The sequence below is a fragment of the Megalops cyprinoides genome, chromosome 5, assembly GCF_013368585.1.
Source record: "Megalops cyprinoides isolate fMegCyp1 chromosome 5, fMegCyp1.pri, whole genome shotgun sequence".
Taxonomy (NCBI): Eukaryota; Metazoa; Chordata; class Actinopteri; order Elopiformes; family Megalopidae; genus Megalops; species Megalops cyprinoides.
In genome coordinates, this window is record NC_050587.1 from 36,117,777 (window position 1) to 36,144,775 (window position 26,999).

Consider the following 26,999-nt stretch of genomic DNA (forward strand, 5'->3'; position numbering starts at 1 on the left):
CCCCCCTGGTGGCGGGAGGTGGGACTGCGCCTGGACAGAGTCAGCTTTCCCCAGCCCAGCAGGGAGTCAGTGAAGTAAGAGGAAACTGTGTTCACAGCACCACGAGAGAATTCCGTTTAATATTAACAGCACCAGCCATCAGGGTTCACTGCAGGTGCCCTCTTCAGGTTCAAAGGTATAAAGCGTATATTTATGATCAGACCCAGATGCAAATACTGATTGCTGGAGTGATCACAGTTATCACACGCTTCCAATGGTTTGAGCTGTGACAGAGCAGTGATCTGAACCAGACCAGACAGCACCAAGGGGTGTAACCCCGATTGCCAAAACGCTGTGAAGGAGATAAAGTGCTGATTGGTCTATTTGGAGTGATGTCACATTGATTACACTTGCGACATATGTCCAACAAATTTTTACCATTACCTTCACCTTTATTTTATATCGTTAACTATATTTAAATGGGCTATAAGGACACAGCACAGGCATCCACATTTAACGCGTGTCCTCTTTGAAACATCAGTAATATGACTTTATGCCTCCTGACAGGACAATCAGCATGAGGCCTCCTTGAAAGTATTCTGCCAGTAACACGAAGTGGGTTTATCCTTGAACACCAGCTCTGGATGCTCCTGCTTGACATGCTCACTCGCACCAGCTAGAGGTATGCTGAATTTAGCATTCATGGGCGGAGCCAACACACTGTCTGTGACTCACTGACCTGAACGAATCATAGCGTTCTGTTGTAAAGAACAAAGTCTTCTGATTGGTGGACGCCTGTCAGATCACAGTAGCTCCACCCATTAAGGGGCTCGCCCTCACCCTCACCCTCCACCAGGTTAATTACACAGGTGCCACACCTGCATTAGCACTGCGGCAGTTAAATAACAGATCTCTGCCAGTAACCTGGACTGACCTACAGCTCCACACCAAAGCAGGGAGCCCCTGCGTTTCATGCTCACATGCACCCTCTAGCAGACACCGTAATGCTCAGGTGCCACCCCGGTGCTGGCTGTGCAGTGCTGGGTTAGCCCGACTGGCTGTGAATAATTGAGCTCCCACCTTATTAAAGTTTAATGGGCGGAGCTGCTGGGCACATTAAATGAGTGTGGTAGAGTGTCCCTCCGCAGGGCCTCCTGGCTACCGGTACAGGTGCCTGCAGGGGGCTTATCTCATCGCCCCGTGTAACACAACACCAAGCACGCACGCAAACGTGTGGATACCCCCCCCAACGCCCCATAGCTTCAGCCCTGCAGCTGTGGGAACCCAGTGCATGGAAAAAGGGACTCTTACACAGAGCACTGTCGTGCACCTGGCTGTTTCCAAAATGAACAACTACAGCTTGCCTTTTCCCTCTAAATTCACCACTGATGCTTGAAACTCGTTTTATTGTAAGTTTACGAAAAAGTTGAATTCACATTGAATCTTAAATACATAATTTTTTTTATATAGGTAGACTGGGTGCATTATTTGGTGTCCAACCAAGGCTAACCTGATGTTAATTCAAAATCACACACTGATCGGTCTGCAAATGACCCATTACAGACAATTATGTGGCCCATGCCTAAACGGGCCCGAAATAAAGCTACACAGCGTGTGTAGCTGGTGCGGACGCGTCTGAGGTCCAGTGTTCAGTGACCAAGATCAGCATCACCGAAGGGGCTTGGGATGCACAACATAAAGGAAGCAGCCAAGCTCGTAACCGAAAAAGATGCCGCTTCTATCCCAATGCGCCTAAGGAAAACACCCAGCTGTCTAAACACACAATCTGGAAGCTGAGACAGCTGCTCTGGAGTGAAGCCTCCTCTTCTGCTGCGACGCTCTGTGCCGGACAGACCAGCCACAGTGACGCGGAGAGTGTGCTTCAGACCGGTGTCTCTGCTATGAGACCGAGCCCTGGAGCAGCCGTCTGCAAGGGGGGGGCGGGGGGGGGGCAGAGAGACAGAGACAGAGACAGAGACAGAGAGAGAGAGAGAGGGAGAGAGACAGACAGACAGACAACAGTGAGAGAGAGAGAGAGAGAGAGAGAGGGACAGAGACAGAGACAGAGAGAGAGAGAGAGAGAGAGAGAGGGGGACAGAGACAGACAGACAGACAACAGAAAGAGAGAGAGAGAGAGAGAGAGAGAGAGAGAGAGAGAGAGAGAGAGAGGGACAGAGACAGACAGACAGACAACAGTGTGAGAGAGAGAGAGAGAGAGAGAGAGAGAGAGGGAGAGAGAGAGAGAGAGAGACTCCCTTTTCCTCTGGCGGACCTTCGGAACCAGAGTGAACCGTTCCCGTACACAGCTGGTGTCTGCCCGATACCACAGCGCTACATCCTGCCGAATGCACCATGCACAGCACTCCCTCTACCGCTTAGAGAAAAACAAGACTCATCAAAAGTACACTCCCACCATTTTTCACTGCACCTCGCTTTTCCAGCGTGTACAAGCTCGATAAATCCATTTAATTAAGAAAAAAAAAGGAGAAAATGTCACCTGATGGAGCATTTGGGAGAAATGCCGGCGCTGCGCTTGCAAGCCCTGCTCAATAAAAATCTCCATATTCCGCCTACCGCCCGAGTCGTTTTTACAAACTCGGGGTCCTCAAGAAACATATTAAATGTTTTCCATCAGCTATATTACCATAATTTTTCCATATCAGAAACTTCGTCTCTGGACAGTATTTCTGAGGGAAGACAATGACAAAGGTCATACCGAGTGTGTCACCGAGGATTCTTGGTTGGCATGTATTTTAACCCTTTTGCACATAACATTTTATTACGTTACATAGCGTTAGTAAGCTTCTCATAGTTTTCACCGCTGCATTTGGCATATTAATGCTAACTCGCCGTTTCCTCAAAGCCAAAATTAGCTAGAAGTTTTCCAATCTAATGTTCTAGTCGCACCAGTTTTTTCCCTATGCGCTAAACTGCTCATCACACCGGTGTGACCGTACGTGCGAAAGGGTTATTCGTGCAGAAGCATGATGTGCAGAGAGGCCCGCTCTGAGCAGACAGGCAGCAGCATGGCTGCTGGGATCGTGTGGGCACACTGCGGCCTTATTTGCCACCGATAATCAATGCTTCAGTTTGAGCTGAAATTATGCTGCAGAGCGCCGGGACGCAGAGACTATTCTGGGTGACTGACGGCTCTGTCATCAAGCCTGGGAAATCAGAGGGGTGCGCTCTGATCCGGAGAGATAGCATATGCACACAAACACACAAGCAGACACACGCAGACACACACAGAGCCACAGACCCACACACACAGTCACAGTCACAGTCACAGACACACACACACACACACACACATAGCCACAGACCCACACACACACAGTCACAGACACACACACACACAGAGTCACAGACACACACACACACACATACATTCAGACACACACACAGTCACACACAGTCACAGACTCACACACACACATACATAGACACACACAGACAGACATGCACGCACGCACGCAGGGACAAACAGACAGACAAGAGACAGACCTACAGACCTACACCCAGCCACTAACATAGACACATTCACATTCTCTCTCTCTCACACACACACACACACGTAGTCACAGACACAGTCACAGCCTCACACACACACACAGCCACAGGCTCAGAGGCGCTCTCTCAGGGTCTCCTTGGGGATCTGTCAAAGCCGGACAGTAATTTCGGGACCCTCTCAGCACAGGTGCTGTGGACAGCACTGCAGTGGAGGCTCTGGCAGAGCGGGGGGGGACAGCAGGGTTCAGCTGAATTTAAAGCCAACCTTACATCTTATACAGAGAGTACCTGCCAGCCAAGCGCTTACAACAGCACCGACATTTTTTATTTCCTTTCTTCCGTGACCCCTTAAAATAAACTTCCAACTCTCTCTGGATATATACTATACTGTGCGGCAGCAAAGGGAGGCTTAAGCATTTTCTAAAACAAAAACACTTACCTATCCTATCTTTATACCCAAGACACCATGACATATACGTGCATTATATATAGACTGCTTTGACTGTGACCTTGGATGACTGGAAGCATAAACCCCTTGGGGAGCAAAGACATCAGTAATGAAGCTGTTCTCTTTGAGTTATACCTCTCTGTGAAGTGGCTGTAGTGGTGAGTATGTGCGCATGCACACACATGCACGTGCATGCACATACTCACACGCACGCACGCAAGCGTGTACGCGCACACGCGCTCACGCACACACACATACGTGGGCACGCTCCCACATACGCGTGTACGTGTATGCGCGTGCACGCACTCACACACACACACACACACGCGTACATGTACACGCACACACACACACACACCCCTGCTGCCGCTCTCAGGCATGACTTTGTCCTCCACATGATTATACAGCATAAGCCTAAAAGGCAGGCAGACTCCCGTACCCGCTGACCGGCCTGTCAGCGCTCCATCACCCGGGCTTCACACGCCAAAGCCGCAGCTGTCTGGAGGCATAGCTGGCCTTTTATTTTTGTAATAGCACTAATGCGGAGCTCAGGACTGCCCCCCCCCAACCCCCCCCGCTCTGCGACGTTATGCACCTTGTTTGCCCAGTGGACACGCGTTCCAGCTGACCTACATCGCCTGTGTTTTCCAGTCCTGCAGTCCTCCTTTAGAGCCACGAACCAGTTCGAACGGCCCTCCCAGCCCGACTGCAGCGCCCCAGGGAGCAGCCCTCGTGCACAGGGTCACCGAGAGTGGAGCTCAACCCCCCGGGTGACAACAGCAGAGGTGCCAGCCACCACTCCGAAAACCTACAACTGTTCTCTGAACCTACTGTCATCCTTTCCTCTGTGCGTTCAACACAGGGAATCAGAATCATCTCTATAGCCTAAGGTGATGATAAGATATGACCTGCTATCATGAGGTCAGCAGGAAAAAGAATCTCTTTCTAGGTCTGGATTCAATACTTATTTCAAAGCGTTTATGGTACTTTTGTTACTTACTGTTATTATTTCATGAGATGGATCTTTATATATTTGCATATACATTTGTATATTTACTGAGTTAACCTTTGTTACCCTCTTGAATATTTCAAACGTCCACTTTTTCCCCTAAAAATGATAATAAAAAATATTTATATAATATATTTCTATTAATTATATAAAAATAATTAATAGAAACAAAGAACTGGTTTACCCGTTATAGTCCAGGTTGGTCTGACAAAACTGCGCCCACAACCCTATACTGGAAAGGCCCCTCTCTACAAAGCAAGGGCTACCCGGGAACCATGGCAACCCCGTTATGGAGGAGAGTCCAGGTGATGCGGATGAATACAGACAGGGAGTGGTTAATTATGAATCGTGTGTATGCAGATCAGCTGGACACCTCCTGCTTTCTAATTGCCCTTGTTTACTGAGCCAGGTCCTTGTGCACGAGCGGATCGCTGAGAGTAATTTGCTTCACAAAAACAAAGGCCCAGCATGGGCTGGTCTGGCCTTGAACCTCGCCTCCTATTACAGCTTTATTACAGAGCCTTATTATTATGAACAGAGGCAAAATGCATGAAACAAATGCAGGAAAAAATGAGTTACAAAAAAATGAATTATAACGTAAAATTAATTATATTAATTAAGAAACTGCAAGCTAATATTGTGAGCAAGCATGAATAGCCAAAAATGCGAGCAAATTGAATCCAGAGTTATCCAAGCTGAAAATAATCATGTCCCGTAGTGTTTAAAAATGCAACACACATTCACCCTTACCATGCAGTAAGCAGAGCACAGCAACATAAGCATCATAAACAGGATTAATGATGGTGAAAGGAGATGAAAATGTAATCAAAATCCAAATCCACATCAGGGGTAGCCCCAGCTGCCCAGCACACCTCATCAGGGTATACACCCCAAACAGAAGCACTGGTGCCCGGGTCTAAACTGGACTCCCTGTGTCCTGGCTGTCGGGGGGCCGTGGAGGGGACGGGGGGTGAAAGACGTGCCCTGGTCTCTGACTGCTCACCTGATCACCATGGAGACCGACTCACCTGATCACTGCGGACACAGGCAGGGCGGACCCCTTGTCCTTCAGCTCCTGAACATTCACCACCTGGGGCACGGTCTTCAGGGTGGACTCGGTCAAAGAGGTGCTGACCGCTGGACCAGAGATGAACAGAAGAGACAGCGGTCATAGGGGCGGCCAGTGAAGTCTCGCAATGAGACACCAAAGGTAAATGTGATATGTGCAGAGGGCTTAGAAACACTACCCACATTCACTGTGACTGCATACTGGGATAACTGTGACATCATCCAAAATGACTGAACATGCAGTTTCTCTGCACAGAATTCCACAGCAAGCCACAAGCTGCAGCAACACTTCAAAGATAGAGTTCTGTTGTTTTCAAATTATCTAAAAAGCTGCCCAATGATTCTGATATAACATGCTGATTACTTGTCTGCAGCTCTGCTGAACATCTAGGCTTAGTGGTAATAAATTAGAAAGAGACAAATACTAGTGCAGGCTCTGTGAGAGGTAATTATACACAGCAAAGCCCTGAAGCAAAGAGGAAGACAGCCATGTCAGGTTGCACTATTGTTATCGTGATCACTGTCTCCCCCTGGTGGTTGCATTGCATGGTTGCACACAGCATTCAGTTTGCAGTCCATGCGTTGAATCCAGAGATTTTTTTTGTATTATGAAAAATACAGGAGAAAGAAGACTGCATTTATTAAAAATAACCACAGAGGAAACAACGTCCTCTTGTAATGGCCCTTTAATGGTACAGTACTTTTTTCCTGACATGATTCATAATTCACCTACTTTCCAAGGGAGGAGAGTTCAAGGCCAGTCACATATGAAATGAACTCATTTACATATCACACAGCACATTCCCTTTCCTTCGAATAAAGATGGGTGGGTTGTGTAACAGTTTCTTTCACTAGCAACCTACAATGCATTCGATTTTTGTAGGAATAATCATATTTTTTAATCCCTCTGAAATAAAAACAACATAAACTAAAAACTTGTTTTGTTTTCCTCTCTCTCACATTTCACGCCGCACAAATCCGTGTTCTGCCAGCAATTCTGACAGACAGGTTCGCTGGCTGAAGGTAAACTAAAAAACTTGTTTTGTTTTCCTCTCTCTCGCATTTCACGCCGCACAAATCCGTGTTCAGCCAGCAAACCTGACGGGGAGCAGGAACAGCTTGCCACAAACGCGAAACCGCCTGCAGCAAATTCAAACACTCCACACAAACCAACACAGCGAGCGGAAGCTGAACATCTCTGGCCAGGAGCGTCTGACCCTGCATAACACACAACTACTCGCAAACGCAGATTTGTTGCTTTAAAAAGCACTTTGTTTTAAGTCACCGCCACGGACAGATTAATCTCTCTCTCGCTGAGCACATTATCAGCCTTCCGCCAGAACGAGGAAGTCATCAAGCTCTCCCATTCTCATTCTCTTTCCACCGTCATTCCTCTCTCTCTCTCTCCGCACAGCACAAACAGCATGAGAACTGGCATGTTAGTCATGAACACATTTATGTATGATTATTCCAGTGGAAGAAAATGCACCAACTGTCATATCGTATTAGGATAATAGAGACGCTGCATGTTCTTCAGAAACAGAACAAAAAAAAAAACATTCTGATTACTAGCTGACAGTTGATAAAGGAATGTATGAAATGTATGGAAAGTTCAGGAAATGTTCCTCTGAATCAGCTTCTCTGTCACACCTCTCGTGACACAATCAGTATTGCAATACTTAGACAATGAAATAACCACTATCACACCGGAGTCAACACCAGAGTCCCCCGCTCACTTATTCAGATACACACTGCAATCTACCCCATTGGAATCACTCTCACCTTTGCAGGTAGTGCAATATAACCCCCACACTCTCCACCCTCCAACTACCTGGCTTCTGATTGGCCATCTGCCTGCGCAGGGCGGCAGTGGCAGCAGCCTGCTGGGCGGGCATGGTGACGGGCGTGGTCCTCTCGGTGGGCGGAGCTCCGTGCTTCACCGTCTTAGTGGCGAAGGCTGTGCTGTCTGCTCCAGACACATTCATCTTACCGGTTAGAACTGCACAGAAAGGAGAAAGAGAAAAGAAAAAGAAATTACATGGAGGTAAAGATGTAAATCAGTCAGTGTCCTTCAACCCTCCGGAAGCTGTCTACTGATTCTGTCTGATGATAACAGAATACAGAAATGCATCATGACCTGTACTGTATGTTCACCTTTCTCTACACATACTGAACCACGTGACCGTGATATGGGAACAGGAACAGCTTGGATTAGACAAACAGTAGGGATGGGTGAATACAATTTCATGAACCCCTAAACAGGAGCTATTGTGTGTTACCACATTTGAACCAATCACAGTGTTTAGCTACTGAGAGGACAGTCTTCTGGTTCATGGTCACTGGGTGTCAGGACAACCCTTCATAGGGTTCATGGGGTTCATGAAGCCTCACTCCTCCATCACTGAGGGAGCAGCTGAACCCAGTTTCATACCAGGGCTAATGATGGGGCCGAGGCCGGAGTGCACTTTGCTGAAGGGGGTAGACTGCATCCCGAACCCGGGCTGGATGGAGGGGGTGCGGACCACCGTGGGGTGCCGCGGGATGGTGGGGGCCTGGATGGGGGCGGGGACAGGCTCCTCTTCCTCCTCCTCAGCCAACTGTGCCTCCTCAGGGTCGAGCGTCTGAGACAGAGAGGAAGTGGAGCTCACGTCGTCCAAGTCCTCATAGTATTTGGGTGACAGGAACGCCGACCTGGACAGGTTCGCTGTCGGGGAAGAATAACACATACATTTAACACATTGTATTATTGTTATTTTGTATTTATTTTTACTTTTTACTTATCAGAGCGATTTACACTGGATATAATTATTTATATAGCTGGATATCTACTAAGGCAACTGTGGGTGAAGCTCCTTGCCCAAGGGTACGACAACTGTGAATCTGCAGGGAATCAAACCAGCAACCTTTCGGTTATGAGCCCTGCTCTGCACCTTTTCACACAGCATACAGCTCCTAATGTGAACATTCACCCCACAATGCCAAAAGACCCTGATCTCTTAGCATATAAGAAGTGTGCTGTCATCATCACCATTTCAGCAAAAAAAAGAAGCTGAACAATTTATTTGTTCAAGTACATTAATGGAACGGATGCTGTGGAATGGAATCACTGCAGCGGAATGGAATAGATGCAGTGGAGTGGTACATATGTACTGGAATGGAACGGATGCAGTGGAATGGAATCACTGCAGTGGAATGGAATGGATGCAGTGGAGTGGTACATATGTACTGGGATGGAACGGATGCAGTGGAATGGAATCACTGCAGTGGAATGGAACGGATGCAGTGGAATGGAACGGATGCAGTGGAATGGAACGGATGCAGCGGAATGGAATCATTGCAGCGGAATGGAATCACTGCAGTGGAATGGAATCGTTGCAGTGGAATGGAATGGATGCAGTGGGATGGTACATATGTACTGGGATGGAACGGATGCAGTGGCCAGAGCAGGGGTCACCTGGTGCAGTAGATCGAACAGGAGGGGTCTGCCTCTTGGACAGGAAGTTCCTCAGCTGAGACTGCTTGACTGGAGACATTTTGGCTGCAGGAGGAGAGACAGTGGTTTCACTTCACACCGCACTGGAGTGAAAACGCAGAGCAGGTGGGAACACAGAAAAGAGCCAAACAGGAACACAGCAGCACAAAGACGAAAGCCATGGTGCCAGACTGAGTGAGAGCTGAAGTCCTCCTCACAAGTGTGTGTCTGTGTGTAACTGCATATGCACATCTGTGTGAGCTGATGTCCAACAGTGTGTGTATATGCAACACTACATACGCAACACTGCAACATCTCTGTGGGTGTGTGAAAACGAGTGTGTGTGCGCATGTGTACATAACTATAAAAAAAAATGTTACCAGGAGATTTGGAGGTGACTTTGGGTGTGGTCTCCAGACTGGCTTTAAGCAGAGAATCCCTCAAGCTCTCCAACTCACTGTCCAAACTGCTACAGAGAGACAGACAGAGAAACACCATCTCCAACACTGTCACACACAGAAACATACACTGCTTTACACGCTCAATTCTCATTCAGTAATTTTCACGAAGCCTTCCTCTCAGATCAGACCACCCTTCCCGGGGGTGGGAGTGCCGTACCCCGGCTGGGTGGAGGCGGGGGCGGGCTGGCTGAGGCTCCAGTCTCTAGCCTTCCCGTACAGACGCAGGGACTGCAGTGTCTTCACCAGACCCTGCAGCCTCTGCTCCTGCTGCTGGATGATGTCCAGGTTGTTGGCCAGCGCCGTGAACAGAGCCTCCCTCTCCGGCACTATCAGATGCCTGCAGGGGGGAGAGCAGGCGAAGAACGCTCAATACCCATCAATAAAAGCGTGTGGGAGCGCGACAGCTAACCTCTACGCCGTCTCATTTAAAGCAGAACTCCCAGGAAAAAATGGGAATTTAATGCGTCGTTTATAAAATACCCAAAGCTCAGAGTCAACATGGTGCGCTGCTGGCTTAGAGTGGAACCATTTGAAAACTGATGTCACAATGGAGAGCAGTCAGTTGGCTGAGTCAGTCTGAGACCAGACTAAACTCATTTCAGTATCCTCTCTGCGGTTCACATCCAGAACTCCTAAGGTCGTGACCGCAGCCTTCTGAATACTTCTTGACCTTGCTCTTACTCTGACAGCGAATCACGTTTTAGCACCTGCGGCGGGGCCAAGTTTCTCTTACTTTTGTTTCTTCTTCTTCTCCAGATGTTTCTCCCACTCCAGGTCCAGCACGTCGTTCACGTCCTCCACAGCAAACTTCACGTACTGGTACAGCCTCCGGATCTCCTTTTATACAGACACACACAGCGAGCAATCATTGACCGGCCTGGGATATATCCTAAGCCTCTCTGAGTGAGACACGTGTGGGATATATCCTCACCCTATCTGAGTGAGACACATGTGGGATATATCCTCACCCTCTCTGAGTGAGATCAGCCTAGGATATATCCTCACCCTCTCTGAGTGAGACGTGTGTGTGATATATCCTCACCCTCTCTGAGTGAGACGTGTGTGTGATATATCCCCACTCTCTCTGAGTAAGACCTGTGTTGGATATATTCTCACCCTCTCTGAGTGGAAGAGCATCACGCGGCCTGCTGGTCTGGGAACTTGTCTGCTGTCTGAATCCGCACAGCATCTGACATGAAGGTCTCACATCTATATCTGTTATTCTACTGCAGAGTGACTCCAGGGACGCAGTGCTCTTAAAGCTAAGACATCCTGTAAAATATCACCTTACTGAAAAAGATGCCTTCTGACCCTCATATAGAACTGTTTGGCTAGACTCCGCCGCTATTGAAGGAGAGACATTAAGTCTGCGCTACACCGCAGCGGTGCCTCACCTTGAGCTGCTCATCGCTGCGCGGGTCCAGCGGCTTCTTGTACAGCAGCTGCAGGTAGCCCCGGTCCCTGTTCAGCTCGCTCTGGGCCTTGGCGTCCTCTGCCCCGGCAAAGCCCTCCAGCAGGGTGGTCTTCAGAGAGCTGATGTCTCCGTGGAGAGACTGACATGAACGCACGTATACAGAGACAGACACACACAGACACACAGACACACACACACACACACACAGACACACAGACACACAGATCAATAAACACATCCACTGAGCCTTACTTGGATCCTACAGAAAAGCAGATTCATACGATTTTAAAGAACCACAGGGAGCCAGGGCCTAGGTTCAGCACATTCCCTGGAAAAAATGCACCTCTTATAGTACAGTGTCCCCCTCAATGCACTGGAGAAGTGGTTGCCAGGTATCCAAAAGGATGCATTTCTCCTGAAAGGACTGTCAGGGCCAAGTCAAGCTGTGCTGTGAGGAGGTATGGATGCAGGTGAGCCTTACCTCTGTGGTCTCCTTGATTTCCAGGGTGAAGACATGGAGATCCTCAGACTCCTTGCGAAGCGCATGCATCTCCTCTGTGGTCCCCACCCTGAAGTCGGCCTTGTCGCTGCGAGTCTTGAGGTCGTCCAGCTCCTTCTGGAAATGGGCAATCTGGTTTCAAAGAAAAAGGGGGGAATCACAGGGTTTCAATCCATGCCTTTACACCAGCTTCTTCAACAGCACCCAAAACCATAAACCAGGATGCCAGGATGACCACAAAAACTAGTAAATCACTGAAGAACAGGCCATTTAGCCCATTAAGCCTCATCATCTTGCCCATAAAACATATCTAGCACTGTGTCAAGCCCAGCCACAGACATTCTTCGCCTGCTCTAGGAGCCCTACAGAGAAATTCCATGCATTAGTAACGCCAACTGGCTCATTAATAATCCAGTTTTCAATGACTATTTTCTAAAGTGTCTGCAAAAATGACAAATTCAAATATGAATTACGAAACAACAATAATATTAATGTTATACTCACAATGTCACGTTAATGTTTAATATTTATGGTTTGTCAAAAGCACAAAGGGTGTTGTGCTACTATGTTATTAAAACAAGACTGATGGAAGGACATACTTCCTCCAGAATTCCAGCCATGACCGGATCAGAGTCCTTCCTCTGCTGTAGCTGCTTCTCCAGGGCCTTCACTGACAGGGCGGCCTAAAACAGAAACAGCCACACCTTACTTTATAACTGAGAAAACTGTTCTCAAAGTCAAACCTTTCCTACACATACTCACAGACACAGACACGCACAGACACACACACATACACAGCCTGACCTAAAGCTCAAAAGACTACCTTGTCTTAAGACAACACGATGAAAAGTCAGAGGCAGACAACACTGGGTAGCACTGTGTAGAACAGTGCTGCTGTACTTTGTCTGAGCTGATGAGGCCAAAATCGTTTGCTCCGACTTGGCTCCAGTTTGACTTGAATAATTTAAACGGCAGACCTGGTTTCTGTAAGTGCTGACTTGTATTTATGACATGACCTGACAGGAAGTTTATGTTTGGTACTTGTGAGTAACTTACCATTTTGGGACAGAATGGCTGTGGAAATTTGTTGAGATTTTTTTTTTTATATGGGGTAATTTAGTCACATGATCAGTATCTTTTGAAATAAAACACGTGCACTATGTTCAACCATAAGAGGCTGCAACCTTCTTATACTCAAAACCCAAAATCCACTATGAACCACACCACCTACATATGGTTCACCAGTGTGGTGTGGTGGTAAGGAGCAGGGCTTGCAAGCGAAAGGTTGCTGGTTTCCCCCACTGGGGCACTGCTGTTATACCAATGGGAAAAAAGCACGTAACCTACAAATGTCTCAAATGATGTCCAGCTGTATAAATCGATAAAAAAGTTGCAAGTTGTTCTGGATAAGAATGTCTGCGAAATGACAATAATGTAATGTAATGTAATAACCTAACCACAGATTAATGGGGACTTTACATCTTTCTGGAAGCTCATTTGTAGCCAACAATCTGTATGAACACGGAGAACCGCAATGCATCCCAAATAATTTGAAAAAAATGCATCACAGTACATCTTGATATATACTAATATGTTCAAATGCCAAGTTAAATTCAACATAATAATGTAATGTGACTCTTATGGACCATCATTAGGTACTGTGAGTATGCTGGCATAATTCATAATAATGTTGTTCTTACACATTGTTGCTTGGCATCATTTGAACTCTACTGGCAGGCTCACTCTGCATATTATCATGATGTAGGCATTCTGTTCTTTGGGATGACTGTTGGGCACCTTGTGTACATTAAAATTATTTCTGTATTCTTGCGGTACCAATTAATCACTGTGTTTCTGGCTGCTGCATACCAATGCTTGTGTTCTTACCACTGCTATGTCATGCATTTAATATCATCATGGCCCTGTAATTTGATTTGGTAAAAAACACTGCACTGTGGAGCTCTCATGGCCAGCAGCTGGTGGCAGATTAATGATGTGTTTGTTGAGTTCCAGATTTGGGTTTTGGATAGAACACCCTGCGCCCACCTGTGGAGCGGGGGTACTGGCAGGAACTTGGGTGACAGGGGCGGTCTTCGTTCCTGCCGAGGGGGCAGCGCTGGACTGGGCAGGCCGGGTGGGTCCTGGGTAACACAGAGAGACACCCCTTCACTGACCACACCTCATTCAGGCAGCAGCCACCACTGCCAAACACTGGACATTACATGTCTTCATTTCAAGGCTTTATAAATGATCTACAAAAGCCGAATAGAGTTACTAACATCAGTATGCCAGGAAGGCTATAACAGTAACACACTTTTTTTGCCATAACTGACTGACAAATTACTTACTGATTGAGCCATCAAGTCATCATTATCCTTCGGCTGCAGCCGAGATACCCTGTCAACTTTCTATGTGAAACTGAGGGCGCACCTCCTTCAGCTACCCTGTTCTGTCAGGGCTGGTCCCCTAGCCTTTGACCTCGACTGGGTCGAGCTGCAAAGCAGCAGAACTATTTGACCCACAGCTGGGGGAGCCATCAAGAAGTGGCCTACCAGTCATTTCTAACACAAGTCTTCCACTTCACTTTGATGTATTGTCAGGTGACAGAAAGACACCCACCTGGAGCAGCGGCTGGCTTGCTGGGCAGGGGGGTGGACTGGCTTGTAGGCCCTGGGAAGGTAGGCTTAGGGGTGGAGGTGGAGGTGGAGGTGAAGGAGAACTGCTGGGGTGTTGGGGCTGCTGGTGTCTCCACTGCCAAAAACCTGGGGACGGAGGGAGGGCAAAGCATACAAAACACTCAACGAGCTGGAGAGGAAAGGCAAAATAAAACCCCAGAAACAGAAAGGGATGGCATCATGGCATTACAGAAGCTGAACTTCATTCCATGTTTTATACTATCATTCTGATCCCCAAGACATCAATGGACACAGACTCTTGCCCACATGCAGATTCATCAAAATAAAGACAGGGAGAGGGGGAAGAAATAAAGAAAGAAGGAATGAAAGAAACAAAGAAAAATAAAGAGAAGAAGTTGACAGAAAGCAAGAAAGAAAGTGAGGGGAGAAAGGAAAAGACAACTCTTCCAGGAGAACTGAACAGCCCGCGCTGTTAGCGGTGCGTCCCCTCACCTGTCGTTGAGGTTGACCTTCACGGCCGGCGTGGCGGGCTCTGCGGGGGTCTTGAACACCGTGACGGGAGAGGCGGTGGCGAGGCGCTGGGGGGCGGGGGCGGGGGCGGGGCCACTCTCCGCTGGGGGTTTGGCGGGGGGGGCGCTGAAGGAGAAGGCCGAGCTGGCGGGGGGTTCGGACGCGGGTTTGGCGGGCTGCGCTGTGAAGGAGAAGCTGGCCGAGCCCAGAGAGAGGCCGGAGGGGGCGGCGGGGGAAGCGGCAGACCCCAGGGAGAAGATGGAGGGCCCAGCGTTCTGCGATCCGGACAGGCCAAAGGAGAAGCCCGAGGAGGAAGCCGAAGCAGGCGCGGCAGCGGGGGCTGTGGGGGCGGCGGTGGGGGCGGGTGTTGGGGTGATGGCGGCGGGTGGCCGAAGAACAGGTGCTGTTGCCGGGGCAACACTGGCAGCAGCTGCAGGGGGAGGGGCAGGGGCAGCAACAGACCCTGCAACACAGACAGAGATTCCCATGACCTGTGAGGATTCAAAACTGAGGTCTTTTCATTCATGAATTCTCTATAATCTACCCCAATAACATCTGCACAGATTTGGTTTAGGCAATGAAGGGGCACCTCAAGATGGAAAACACAAAGAGCTTCCCCTTTAAAAATGAAATGTCCTGGGGCTTTCTTTAAGGGAGAAGCTAATGGTTTGTGGTACAGAGACAATCTCATCTCACCAACAGACAATCAATCCAGATTAACCACAGACAGACACTTCAGAAAAACACATTAAGGAGGAATTAAACATTAAACCCCCCTTCATATGGACACTGAGACAGAGGGATCATCACCATACACAAATACTGAGGTGGGCAATGCAGACTACTGACCAGCAGAGGGCAGCCTCTCTCCCTCGGGGGGCAGGCCCACTGCAGCAGAGGACAGCTGCTTGACTCCCGGGTTCAGGTTGAGGAGGGAGAAGGGGCACAGCACTCCGTCGGTGGACAGCAGCATCAGGGTGGGCACCGGGGGCAGCGTTTTTTCATCCGCTGCAGGGAAGCAGGAAACGGACCAATCAGGAGAGACAGGGCAACACGGAGAAACACACACACACACACAGAGCCTGGTGCCCGTGACAGCCAGCACAATGATGAAATAGGATGGGGTGACTGACAGGGGGTGGGTGTGCCCAACGGTTATTAAAATACAGGTCTTCACAAGAAATTTACTTGCATAGATACTTCTTCCTTATCAGAAGATATTTGTTTGCTATGTTAACTACTTCTGCTATGCTATTAAAGAACTCGAACCTCCTATGGCAACAGTACTGCTTTTTTTTTTGCTATATAAGATGCACCGTGGTGAAAATACATTTTAGTAGAAAATACATTTCTGTAGGAACAAATATGTGATACATCCCAGTATTTATTAACTGACCAATAAGGAACAACACTCTCAAAAACATTAACAATATTCAAAACACAAAATTGCAAGATACAAAATGAAAAAAACATTTGTGTTTAACAGCTTAGTATTAACAAACAAAGCAACACCCTTTATAAATATATCCAACAAATACTTCTGTGCAAATATGCTTACCATCCATAAACAAACTGACTCGTGTTTCCAGTCAAAACCGACAAACAGTACTTCCTGCTTGTGCTCCTCTGACTTGTGAAGAAATGAAACCTACTGAGGCCTGCTTTCACCGTATTACTCAGAATATAAGGGCAGCTGCTTTTATTGTGCTTGTTCAGAGAAACAGCAACAAATACCAACATATATATACTTATACAGCACATCAGCTCTTCACAGTTATCAATTACACTGTTAGTATATATGACGCAGGGTAATATTATGGGGCATTCTTTAGAGGAGAAAAGTAAATATTTTCTAAGGCAAATGCAGTATGTTCATTTATCATAGTCCCCAGTGCACAGAGGTGTGGTAGTGGTTTGACAGTTGCTCACTGCTACAGAAACAATGGTATGGTAACAATGGTATGGTATTGTTAATGCCTTTAAAATCCCCCCTCTATTAAAAAGTGACTGGCATTGAAGGAAGACAGATCTGAGCACAGCCAACTCCCAGTTATCTGGGCCAAAAGAGGGGAGCCAAGGCACAAACAACCAACAACGCAGATGATCTACAAACTGTCATTTTAATTAATAATGTTTTAAACCACCAAATAACATTTAATCTTAAAACGCCTCAAAACGGACTGTTCCTGTTCAAACACTGTACACAGAACTTCATGTAACGAGAGACATGAAACAAGGCAAGCTACCTATAAGCCGCTAACTCATGTGGTCATGGGTAATCACTAGGTAGGCTGCACGCAAGTACATTTACATGACAGTTATTCATTTGGCAGACGCTTTTATCCAAAGCGACTTACACATAGCTGATGAATACTCTGAAACAATGGGCTGTATTGTGTGGCTTGCTTACTCTTGTTTGTAGGCTGAGGAGCAGTGTGGCATTTCGACAGTACTCACCTAACAATGTGAAGTGGATGTTTCTTTTTTTTGGGCGTGTGAGACATTGGAATGAAAGCTGAGCCTAAGTGTACTGACTAAATTCTCCATCCCAGACAAACAGCTCTGCTACACAGCTAACTGTGCCTGGGACAAAGACATCAACCCGATAGTGTGAATACATGACTAACACTTAGGTGTAGGAATGGGCACTTAGGCTGTGAAATAGCAACAGCATTTTGCTTTAACTGTCCGGAAAAATCCAAAAGTTGGCTGCACTCACATATGTGGATCTCCTCCTGGCTGGTGTAGTCGATGGCGACCCCTACAGGCAGCGTGTCGTCATTGTTCAACGTGACGGGCAATTCCGCTCTGCTGGCGTCCTCTAGTATCCACAGCTCCCAGTTTGTCTGGATGTACAGAAACACCACAACAATGCTCTAATGTCAAATATGCTAACACTATTTAGCACTGCAGCTGACTTACCCATTTGTTATGGCTACATTCATGGCATTGGAATTGAAATAGCAATTTCAGTGCTCGCACCAAAAATGCAAACCCATTACATTCAAGCCAGAAGTCCAGTGAACCAATTTCATTTAAGACCTTTTGGTATTGCTAACACATTGAGTTTTGGAACACAATAACCCTGGGTGCTTGCCGGTTTGCGACAAAATGTTACAGCTGGCCTGAGACCAACAAACACTCTGCCTAGTTGGCATAACCATACACCTCGGCACTTCAAGCCGCATAAATCCTGCAGGGAACTGACCCTATGACCCGACCTCCTTCCCGCTACCCCTTACACCCTCCAAAAAACCCAGAGATCCCTGTATTGTTCTGTTACCTTGTCTTCCTGCTTGGCGATTATACTGACTTCAATGGAGGCTGCTGAGGCTGCGAGAACAAGGTCCCTGTGAGAGCGACAAAAGGCATAAATCATAGAGAAACAACAATAAAAATAAAGGAAATGCTGGGAACAGAGAGTGCCCCCCCATGCGGCTCTCCGCAGTGCCCCCCCCCCCCCCCCCACCACACTGCGGAGTCCTCACCAGTCCTCGATGTGGCTGAGGAAGTAGTGGTGCTGTCTCTCTGTGCAGGTGCCGTACACCAGGTCGTTGAAGTTCAGGTACCGCTCGTCCCTCTTCTCGTCCTTTTTCTGTGCGGGAGAGAACGAGGACGGGCGCTCTTTCGTAAGGTCAACCACCACAGCTCTACAATTCAGACCTGTTGCTAGGATACGATGCGTGCCCCCCCCCCCCCCCCCCCACTCAGGAATTTTGTGTTGCAAGTCGACAAGGTGGAAAACATGCTGTATAATGAAGTTCTCATGGGGGGTGGGTGTTGTTTTGGGCCATACTGCAGGTCACAGGAAGTACTCACAGGAAGTGACACCACCACCAGCTCAGGGGGAGTCTCGGGGGAGCCGTCCGCAGCTGCGTACGCCACAGCAAAGCTGAAGGTGCTGAGCCACAGCACGTCGAGCACTGCGGGAGGGAGGACAACGGCGACCTCAACACCCCAGCCAGCGTTTACGGGCATTTACAGGCCCGAGACCATCAATGCAAACCACAACACTACGTTTACTCAGACACACTCTCCTCATCTCCCACAGCTTCCTAACTGCATCAGAAAGCCGGCAGTTTACCTTTGACTGGGTTGTCAGAGCTGTAGAAACTCGGGCAGGGAATCACTTTCTTTTCCTGGAGAGCCTGCATTGTGCAGCACGGTGCAAAAAACGATACGTGAAATTTTAATCATGTACCACTGGATATGTTTTACAGCAATGTTATTTTAAACAAGTTGTTTCGCAACATATACAAAAGTTATATGGTGAAATCTGACATCATACAACCAGCACTTCTGACAAATTTCAAAATTATGTTTCTTAAATCTCAGACTGTTCTTCTTAACATCCAATGCTTTGTGCGTCACCCTGGATAAGGGCACCAGCCACATAAGAAAAGAAATGAGAGCATCATTACACATTAAGGGGTCAGAGTGGACTTCCTCATCACTGGCTGATAAAGTCTAATGTCCACTGCCAAGGACTTACAGGAGTGTACTGGATGACAGTTGCATCCTGCTTCCCAGCGGCCACTTGCTTCCCTTTGGGACTCCAGCACACTAGATCAATGAAACACAGGGACAGAGATATTATTAGACACACTTCAAACGAATCAGAAATGGAACTGCACAGGGAACAGCCTCACATTGAAGGATTTGGGGTGAAAAAAATGACCCCTCAATCACTGCCTATAGGAGGGAGGGGGTAAAAAAACTATGGGCAACCTCTGCCTGGAGCAGGGTGGGCACACAGAGCAGGTAACACCCATATACGGGAAGAGCCAGGGAGAAAACCAGAACTCACTGCAGGTAACACTCGCGAAAGGAAGAGGGATGGAGGACTCACCGCAGGTTATACCCACAGAGGCGGGCAGCTGGGCCTGCACTGTCACCTTGTCCGTGACCTCCAGCACCATCATGCTGCCGTCAGACAGACAGGCAGCCAGGATGGAAGCCTGCACAGGGTTCCACTTCAGGTCCTGCACCGACGCCCCTGGGTCCACAGCCGGCCGCATGGTGGCAAACGGCAGCTTCTCTGGCCTCGCCTGAACACAGACCAACAGACAGGGGGTCAGGAGCAGGGCTAACTACAGGCAAACAGGAGGTCAGGAGCAGCATTTGTTACAGTCAAACAGACAAGAGGTATGGAGCAGGCTTACAGCAGTCAGGAAGAGAAAGGAAGTACAACAGAAAGGAAGTAAGCAGCAGAGACTATAAAAGACAGACAGGCGGGAGGTAAGGAGCAGACCTGTAAGACACTTTAGAGAAGGGCGTCTGCTAAGCACATGCACAATATAAAGCAACACAGGACATGGGCTCACAAAACTCTTGAGCAGGGTGTTTTACACAATCCTGACCTGAATCATTCTATTAGCGTAAAACTTCCCACCAAGACTCTTTATCAACCACTAATCAAAGACCGTGGCTCGTACGGCTGAGGCTCTGAGAACCACAACATAAAACTCAAGACCTGATACTATGCTTACTCGCGGTATACCCCCATTTTTCAGACCTCGTCTACCGCTTACTACACCGGCGTAGGGGAGTGATCTGTACCACTGAAGGGCCCGGAGATCATCAGGAAGTTCCCCACCTTGTTATGGAAGACCCGCATGTCGTAGAAGGCCAGCAGCAGCCCCTCCTCCTCGGACATCCCGCAGACAGACAGCGTGAGCTCGTCACTGCTCAGGGCCAGGTGGTGCATGGGCAGGTCCACGGGTACCTGCAGGGCTTTGAGCCCCTCCACTGGGACACAAAGGGGCACAGACGGAGAGATGGGCACGCCGAGGTCTACCGCTGCTCCATGCAACATCCTCAGTGACAAACGAGTCATCCAGGATAACCTCATACGAGGTTGCATGTATTTCTGCACAATGACTCGAGTGCCCTAACTGTTGCATCTGACCAAAGTTATAATAGCTGATACATGCAGTGAGTAGAGAAATAAAAAAAATACTGCGCTAGCATACATACAACCTGTTTTGGACCAGCTGGTAACGCAATATATTGTTTATTATGTGTAATACTGAAAACTGTGCCCATAGCCTTGTATGTACAATTCAACTACGAAACTGTAGACAGGAGTGGAAACACTGTATAGAATAACCAAACTTAATTTACAAAAGTGACCATATTTTACACATTTTTATATATAGCTATTAAAATATTAATTTAGGTGTGCACACAAATTGTATGGGTACATGAAGACATTTCACATTCGAAGACGACGTGAAACCTCTGACTTCGCTCCAGTCATTTGGAACCGACCAATGGAACGAGAAGTTTAATGCATAACATTTTAGAAAAACTCAAGCACAAAAAGCCAAGTATAAAAAACCTAAACATTTTGTCTGTTCTCTGATCTGTACCTATCTCATTCGAGTTGCCTTCGACCTTGTTGGCTTCTATGATATCCTGCGTGGGGAACATCTTGAGCGTCCTGTCCTGTCCCACGAACGTCAGCCCGAACTTGTTCGAGATGACGAGCAGACTACACCTGTCCTTCGGGATGTCATCAGGTGCGTCAAAGACGCGGATCTTCTTCATCTGGCGAAACTGAAAATCCTGGAAACGACAAGGGTTGATATCTAATTAGCTTTACATTACATTCAGCAGACGTTCTTGTCCTGAGAGATTCACATAGGTTACAATTTTATCCATTCATGCAGCTGGACATTTACTGGGGCAATTGCGGGTTAGGTACCTAACCCAAGGGTACAACAGCAGTGTCCCAGCGGGGAATCAAACCTGCAACCTTTCGGATACGAGCCCTGCTCCTTAGCACTCCGTCACACTGGCGCCCGATAGCTAGTTAACTACCATCAGTTTTTTTTCTAAAAATGTTAAAAGGTCAGCTTGCTCTCTGAGTTAATCGTCAGACACCATTAGTTAAATTCTATCTAGCATGCACCGCATGCAACTAGCCACTGCATATTGATCAAGACTAATGAAGGAGATAGCCAACTAGCTGGTCGGCGAGATAACACGCTAAGTTAGCTAGCTCGGTCGCGCTAGCGCAATTGACTTTTGTCATCTTTTTCCATCACCATTATCTTCAATGACGTGCAGGCAATACAGCAACTTAGTCGGTTATACGTGAACACAACATACAACAAGTTTAGCATGCTAACTAAGTTTAGCTACTGACTAATGACATCAGAAGCATTAGCCACCATCACTGGCTAGGCACAACCAACAGGCATGTCACAAAAACGAAAGCCAAGAAAAGCTATCAAGCGACGTTTCGCTGACAAAAACAACCATCGGTGTATACGGAAACAAACAGCCACATCTCAAAGGGTTTATCCCGTCAATAAAATATCAATAAACGTTCACTGTCGAACATTTGTTATATAGCTAGTCTAGCTAGCTACATTAATTAGCTTGCTTTGCAATCTTTTTAGCTTGTTACCTTCATTTCCCTTTCGGGAACGGCGTCAGGGTCGTCACTCATCTTGAGTTAAACCTGCTTCTAATGCAGTCAGGACGAAAGTTTCAAACGCTTTAAAAAGAAAATGTTATTATCTTAGAACCAAACTTGCTCATAAACACACTTGAGGAATCATCATGGTAGTGTCTACCGCGCTAGAATTTTGCGACAAGGAAATGACGCAGGGCCTGCCGCAGAGCGTACGTCTGCGCCGTGAGGTCAATTCCGTAGAGTGCCATCAAAAACTGTGGCCAGCAGTTTGACATAAACATGACTTTACGTTCATCTGTCCGTCTGCCTTAATCTTTACATCTGCAAATATGCCAGACAGATGGGCAGATACAGTGTAACAGAAATCTGTACTCGAAAATTTGGACGTTCTTAGCTATGTGTTTACATACACGTATACCATATTTGTATTTACCAAATGACCCGTATTTTATATTTCCATCATAATTTGAAACGTGCGAAATACTTGCACGGTAGCATTTTAAAGGGGTTGTGAGCAATGCGTGGCGCTCTTGCTCGCAAAGGAGTCTCTGTACTGCCAAAGTAAGGGATGATGTAACAGAGAGAATACATACCGAATGCATTAAGCCAAGTAGCAAAGGTGATGCAGAACTCAGAATGTTTTCTTTTAGACTGTGGCACAGAAACGCCCCGCTTCCTTGCAGTAATCATAGGGAATAAGCAAATGTAACAGACAATGAGTGACCACTTAGCCTTTCATCCTTGTGTGCAGCCAAATGGTAACCCCAAACCAGCAGTGTAATTTGGGGGGGGGGGGGGGGGGGGGGGGGGGGGGGGGTTGTACAGATCTTTTACAGGTGCAAATTAAGTTGATGTGGTAGCTTTTTCACATCTTGGGGATTTGAAATGTTGCAGGGTCTACAATTATCTGAAGTTGTCCCTCCAGAAAGATTTCATAGCTACAGTTTACACTTTCAAGAAGCGTGCACACAAAAATATGTACGTGGGTTAACACTGAGGGATCAGATTCCCGTGTGTGAACAGCCTCCGAAAATAAGAAATCATTGTGGATCGATCAAATAAATGAGAAGAGAAAACGACAAGTGAGACAAATGGTGAAGTAAGGAGTTTTATTAGAAAGCAGACTGTTCAGTATTGCATTTGAAAAGAAAAGATTCTGTTACTCGTAAACTACACAATGTCTCCTGGGGAGGTGGCGGACATTACAATGGAAAGACAAGACAGCAGGACGGGAATCAAAGTCATTGATCCTCTACACAACATCCAATGTGGCATTTTATGTGTTGTTGTTGGTGTTAAAAGGCGCATAGACATTGTTTTTTGCAAAGCTGTCGAAGAGTTCACTTCTACCAAATACTGAACCTCTCCCTTCTCCATTTTGCATAATTGTGACCTTTACACGTCAGACAAAGCTGCCTTCAGTCCATAAGGGCCAATCAACTTCCACACTCTTTCTCAACTCAATTTCTGATTGGATATTCAAAGTCTTTACATGACATCACCTCTCAACTATTTGTCAATCACTCTCAAAGGTATATAGCATGTCTGCCCACAGTGGTACCATGGAATATTCCTGTCTGGAATGTTCGGTACAGGAACAAGAGACCCGAAGCTTGTGTTTGGCTGTATTAAAGCAGGGCTTGCCCTTTGCTCATGTAGGAAGAACATGGCAGGGAACAGGTATTCTTCCTTGCAAGTGAATGTAAATGTTAACCATAACAACATAAGGGGAGAGCCAACTGAAAGGAAAAAAAAAGCAAAGAAACCACCCAAGGAAAACAGGAAGGGGGCTTTCAATCAGGTTACTATTAACAGCTCCACAGGGATTTAGCTATCAGCATAGCTAGCTGGTTAACAAGCTGCATTGGTTATTCATGATCAATACTTGCCACATTCGCTGACACTACAAAAATCTGGGTAGAATATGGAACACAAGAGTGGAGCTTAGTGGATCTAGTTCTCATTCCATGTATAGTTAGACACAGAAAAGTAGTAGTCGTGAGAGCAAAGAGCAGGTATTTTAACAGCTCAACCAATCGGGATCTGCAGGTCTAAAGTTCCTAACAGAAAAATCCCATGATGCCTTTATGGACAGAGCAAGCCCGTTACAACAAAAGGAGCCCAAAGAAACCAGGAGCTGGCGCTAACCCCGCAACAGGCCTTAACTGTAGAGCCACACGCAGGCCAAACAACGCTATAACAACTGCAAGGCCAGGTTTGCAGGCGCCTCTCTCGCCCAAAGCATGACAGATCTCCCATAAAGCACGTGGTCTCCTCTCCTCTGATTGTCAACGCTCTGAGCGCATGGCTTTGAAGGTTGCTCTCTGGAGCTCATACATCTCCACTCGTAATTATTATTATTATTTATTTATTTTTTTATGTGCTGGCATTACAACAGAGAATACAAACACGAGCAAACTTATTATTGCGGTTTCCATGCCTGCGTAGGATACATACAGATACACGTTGCAGCAGTTTTTGATTACCTTGCAACCGTGGTAACGGAGGCTGCAGGGAACTGGGCTGGTGGGGATGTGCAGACAGCGGACTGAGGGCCCCGTCTTTGTCACGTGACACAACGACACTGTACGATGCAGAATGAAGCAGGGCTCAACATATCGTGTTGTGATACAATTTACACTGACTGTTCGACACAGATTTGTGACACATGGTCAGAAACGTTCTGCTAACTGCAAACACTGAACTAACACCAGCCCAGTGTTACTTCTGCCGTACAGAAGGGAGGGTACTGCTGGGTCCATAAGGATTCAACAAACCCCAAAACAATTTGGTTTCTCGCGAAGCACATTCAACAGCTTGCTGTAGCCACGGTGTTCTGTGGAAGGAAAGGATCTGCTAGACCTTTAGTCTAGCCAACATTCTCTCTCCTGTCCACTGATCACACAAAACATAGGTGCACAGATTTCCCATCATGCACCAAGGCTCATTCTGTTTGGGTCTACCTACTATTAAGATCTCTCTGCTGTGGAAGTGCAATAGGGGGTTAGTCCTGATCTCTACAGTCCTGTTGGCCTTATTGTTATGAGTAACTAAAGCCCAAGTATCAGTCTGGAAATGTTTATATCTGATCTGAAAGCCATCTAAAACTGATTTATCAAAACAAAACAACCAAAAAAATACAATGAATGCTTAGTTGTTCTGGGTTAGCAGGTATATTTTCTTAACATCTCTCTCCCCTCATCTTCTAGTGCAACATCATACCCTTTCACTCCCCAGACTTCATAATCTATGAAAAAAGGCATCAGGAAACAGGAAATCATTTTGCATTTTGCTATGCTTGCTACTGTGAGTAAAGAGAAGGCAGAATCTAAATTCAGGAAGGACATAAACACACAACTGAGTGTTTCACATACATCTACTGAAAGAGGCATAAGAAAAAGAATAAAATAAAAAAAGGGGCCTTAAAAATAATCTGTGTATTCCACTGCGCCTGTTTAGTGTCACCAGTCTGTACTTGATGTTGGCATCATGGTGAGAATTTTTGTATGAGTAGTTTTTTTTTTCCCCACAATGCTTTGAGAATTTGGAACCCTGTTGGTCTTCCCACACAATCCTACTCGAAGACCCAAACGAACTTTAGAAAAATGGATGAATTGAGCTACATTCAGGTTGGATCAGAATCCGTCACCGCATAATTCTGTCTCTCCGTAAACCCATGCAGTAAAGCTATACTGCCTGAAACAATGGAATACACCCGACCACAGCAAAGACCATCTTACATCCCAGTAACCTGGGGTTCTTCTGCATTCCTCTTTCTAAAGTAGTAGACCTGCACAAGGCCCATGCCAATGCAGTGGCAGTTGCTTTTTTTCCATTAATTTTACACCTTTTTTTTCTTTGTAAAAGGACAAGCGAGAACAAAGAGCTTCACTCCATGACACCAGGCTTCAGTCACTTCTCTTTGCCAGTCGGGTTTCTTTGAAACACATCAAGGCCTCGCCCACGCCATCAGCAACCATGCATCTCCAGTTGTTTTCCGAGAATACCAGCAAAACGACTCGCAATGCCCTCAGCACGTCCTTTCCATATTTGTGTCTGGAGATATATCTGAACTTCACCCTTTGAGGGTACAGTCATTGGTAGAGTCCCCAATGATCTTGATGAAACCAGTCTCCCTTGTTTTTGGAAGGCTTGCCCTCGGTGGTCATACAGTGTGAAAAAAACATGCCTCTAATCGAATGCTTTCAGTATCCGAAGTTTAAGGCACTCTTGTAACCGATCACCCACCCGCACGCCCTCCCACCCCATCATAACAGGGAACATCCCCCCCACCCCCTCCTCCTCTACACACAGTATTGCAATGACTGGAGTCACCCAAAGGCCATTCTGTCACCCCTGGTAACCAACAGTATGAGCCCACAAAAATCACCACCCCCTTAGGGGAAAGAAAAGATGATAAACTTTACAACTGACTGTCCTGTCCATCACATTGGTAAAACAGGTGAAATATGGGCAAGCAGAAGGAACAATACTACTTTCTTTGGGGGTTGTTTGTGTGATTTTTTTTTTTATATATAAAAAAATCAGAAAGTGCACAAGATGACCAGGG

At 46.9% G+C, this 26,999-nt stretch overlaps 1 protein-coding gene across 1 annotated transcript in view; it reads right to left on the minus strand.

Annotated features, from left to right (window-relative positions):
• The window catches only part of nup214 (nucleoporin 214), a 56,753-nt gene extending 34,162 nt beyond the window's left edge, over positions 1-22,591 (minus strand). The window contains exons 1-24 of the mRNA XM_036529984.1: positions 22,421-22,591; positions 21,378-21,573; positions 20,603-20,754; positions 19,856-20,054; positions 19,499-19,569; positions 19,091-19,154; positions 18,826-18,929; positions 18,495-18,601; positions 18,290-18,356; positions 17,726-17,852; positions 15,856-16,014; positions 14,989-15,469; positions 14,480-14,622; positions 13,907-14,001; positions 12,460-12,543; positions 11,843-11,992; positions 11,342-11,500; positions 10,681-10,784; positions 10,105-10,284; positions 9,867-9,955; positions 9,469-9,552; positions 8,446-8,718; positions 7,846-8,013; positions 5,975-6,083 (exon numbers count right to left, since the gene is read on the minus strand). Coding sequence (XP_036385877.1) covers positions 5,975-6,083; positions 7,846-8,013; positions 8,446-8,718; positions 9,469-9,552; positions 9,867-9,955; positions 10,105-10,284; positions 10,681-10,784; positions 11,342-11,500; positions 11,843-11,992; positions 12,460-12,543; positions 13,907-14,001; positions 14,480-14,622; positions 14,989-15,469; positions 15,856-16,014; positions 17,726-17,852; positions 18,290-18,356; positions 18,495-18,601; positions 18,826-18,929; positions 19,091-19,154; positions 19,499-19,569; positions 19,856-20,054; positions 20,603-20,754; positions 21,378-21,573; positions 22,421-22,462 — 3,407 coding nt within the window. The 5' untranslated portion in view covers positions 22,463-22,591. The remainder of the gene's footprint in view (positions 1-5,974; positions 6,084-7,845; positions 8,014-8,445; positions 8,719-9,468; positions 9,553-9,866; positions 9,956-10,104; positions 10,285-10,680; positions 10,785-11,341; positions 11,501-11,842; positions 11,993-12,459; positions 12,544-13,906; positions 14,002-14,479; positions 14,623-14,988; positions 15,470-15,855; positions 16,015-17,725; positions 17,853-18,289; positions 18,357-18,494; positions 18,602-18,825; positions 18,930-19,090; positions 19,155-19,498; positions 19,570-19,855; positions 20,055-20,602; positions 20,755-21,377; positions 21,574-22,420) is intronic.
• Positions 22,592-26,999: the final 4,408 nt, after the last annotated feature.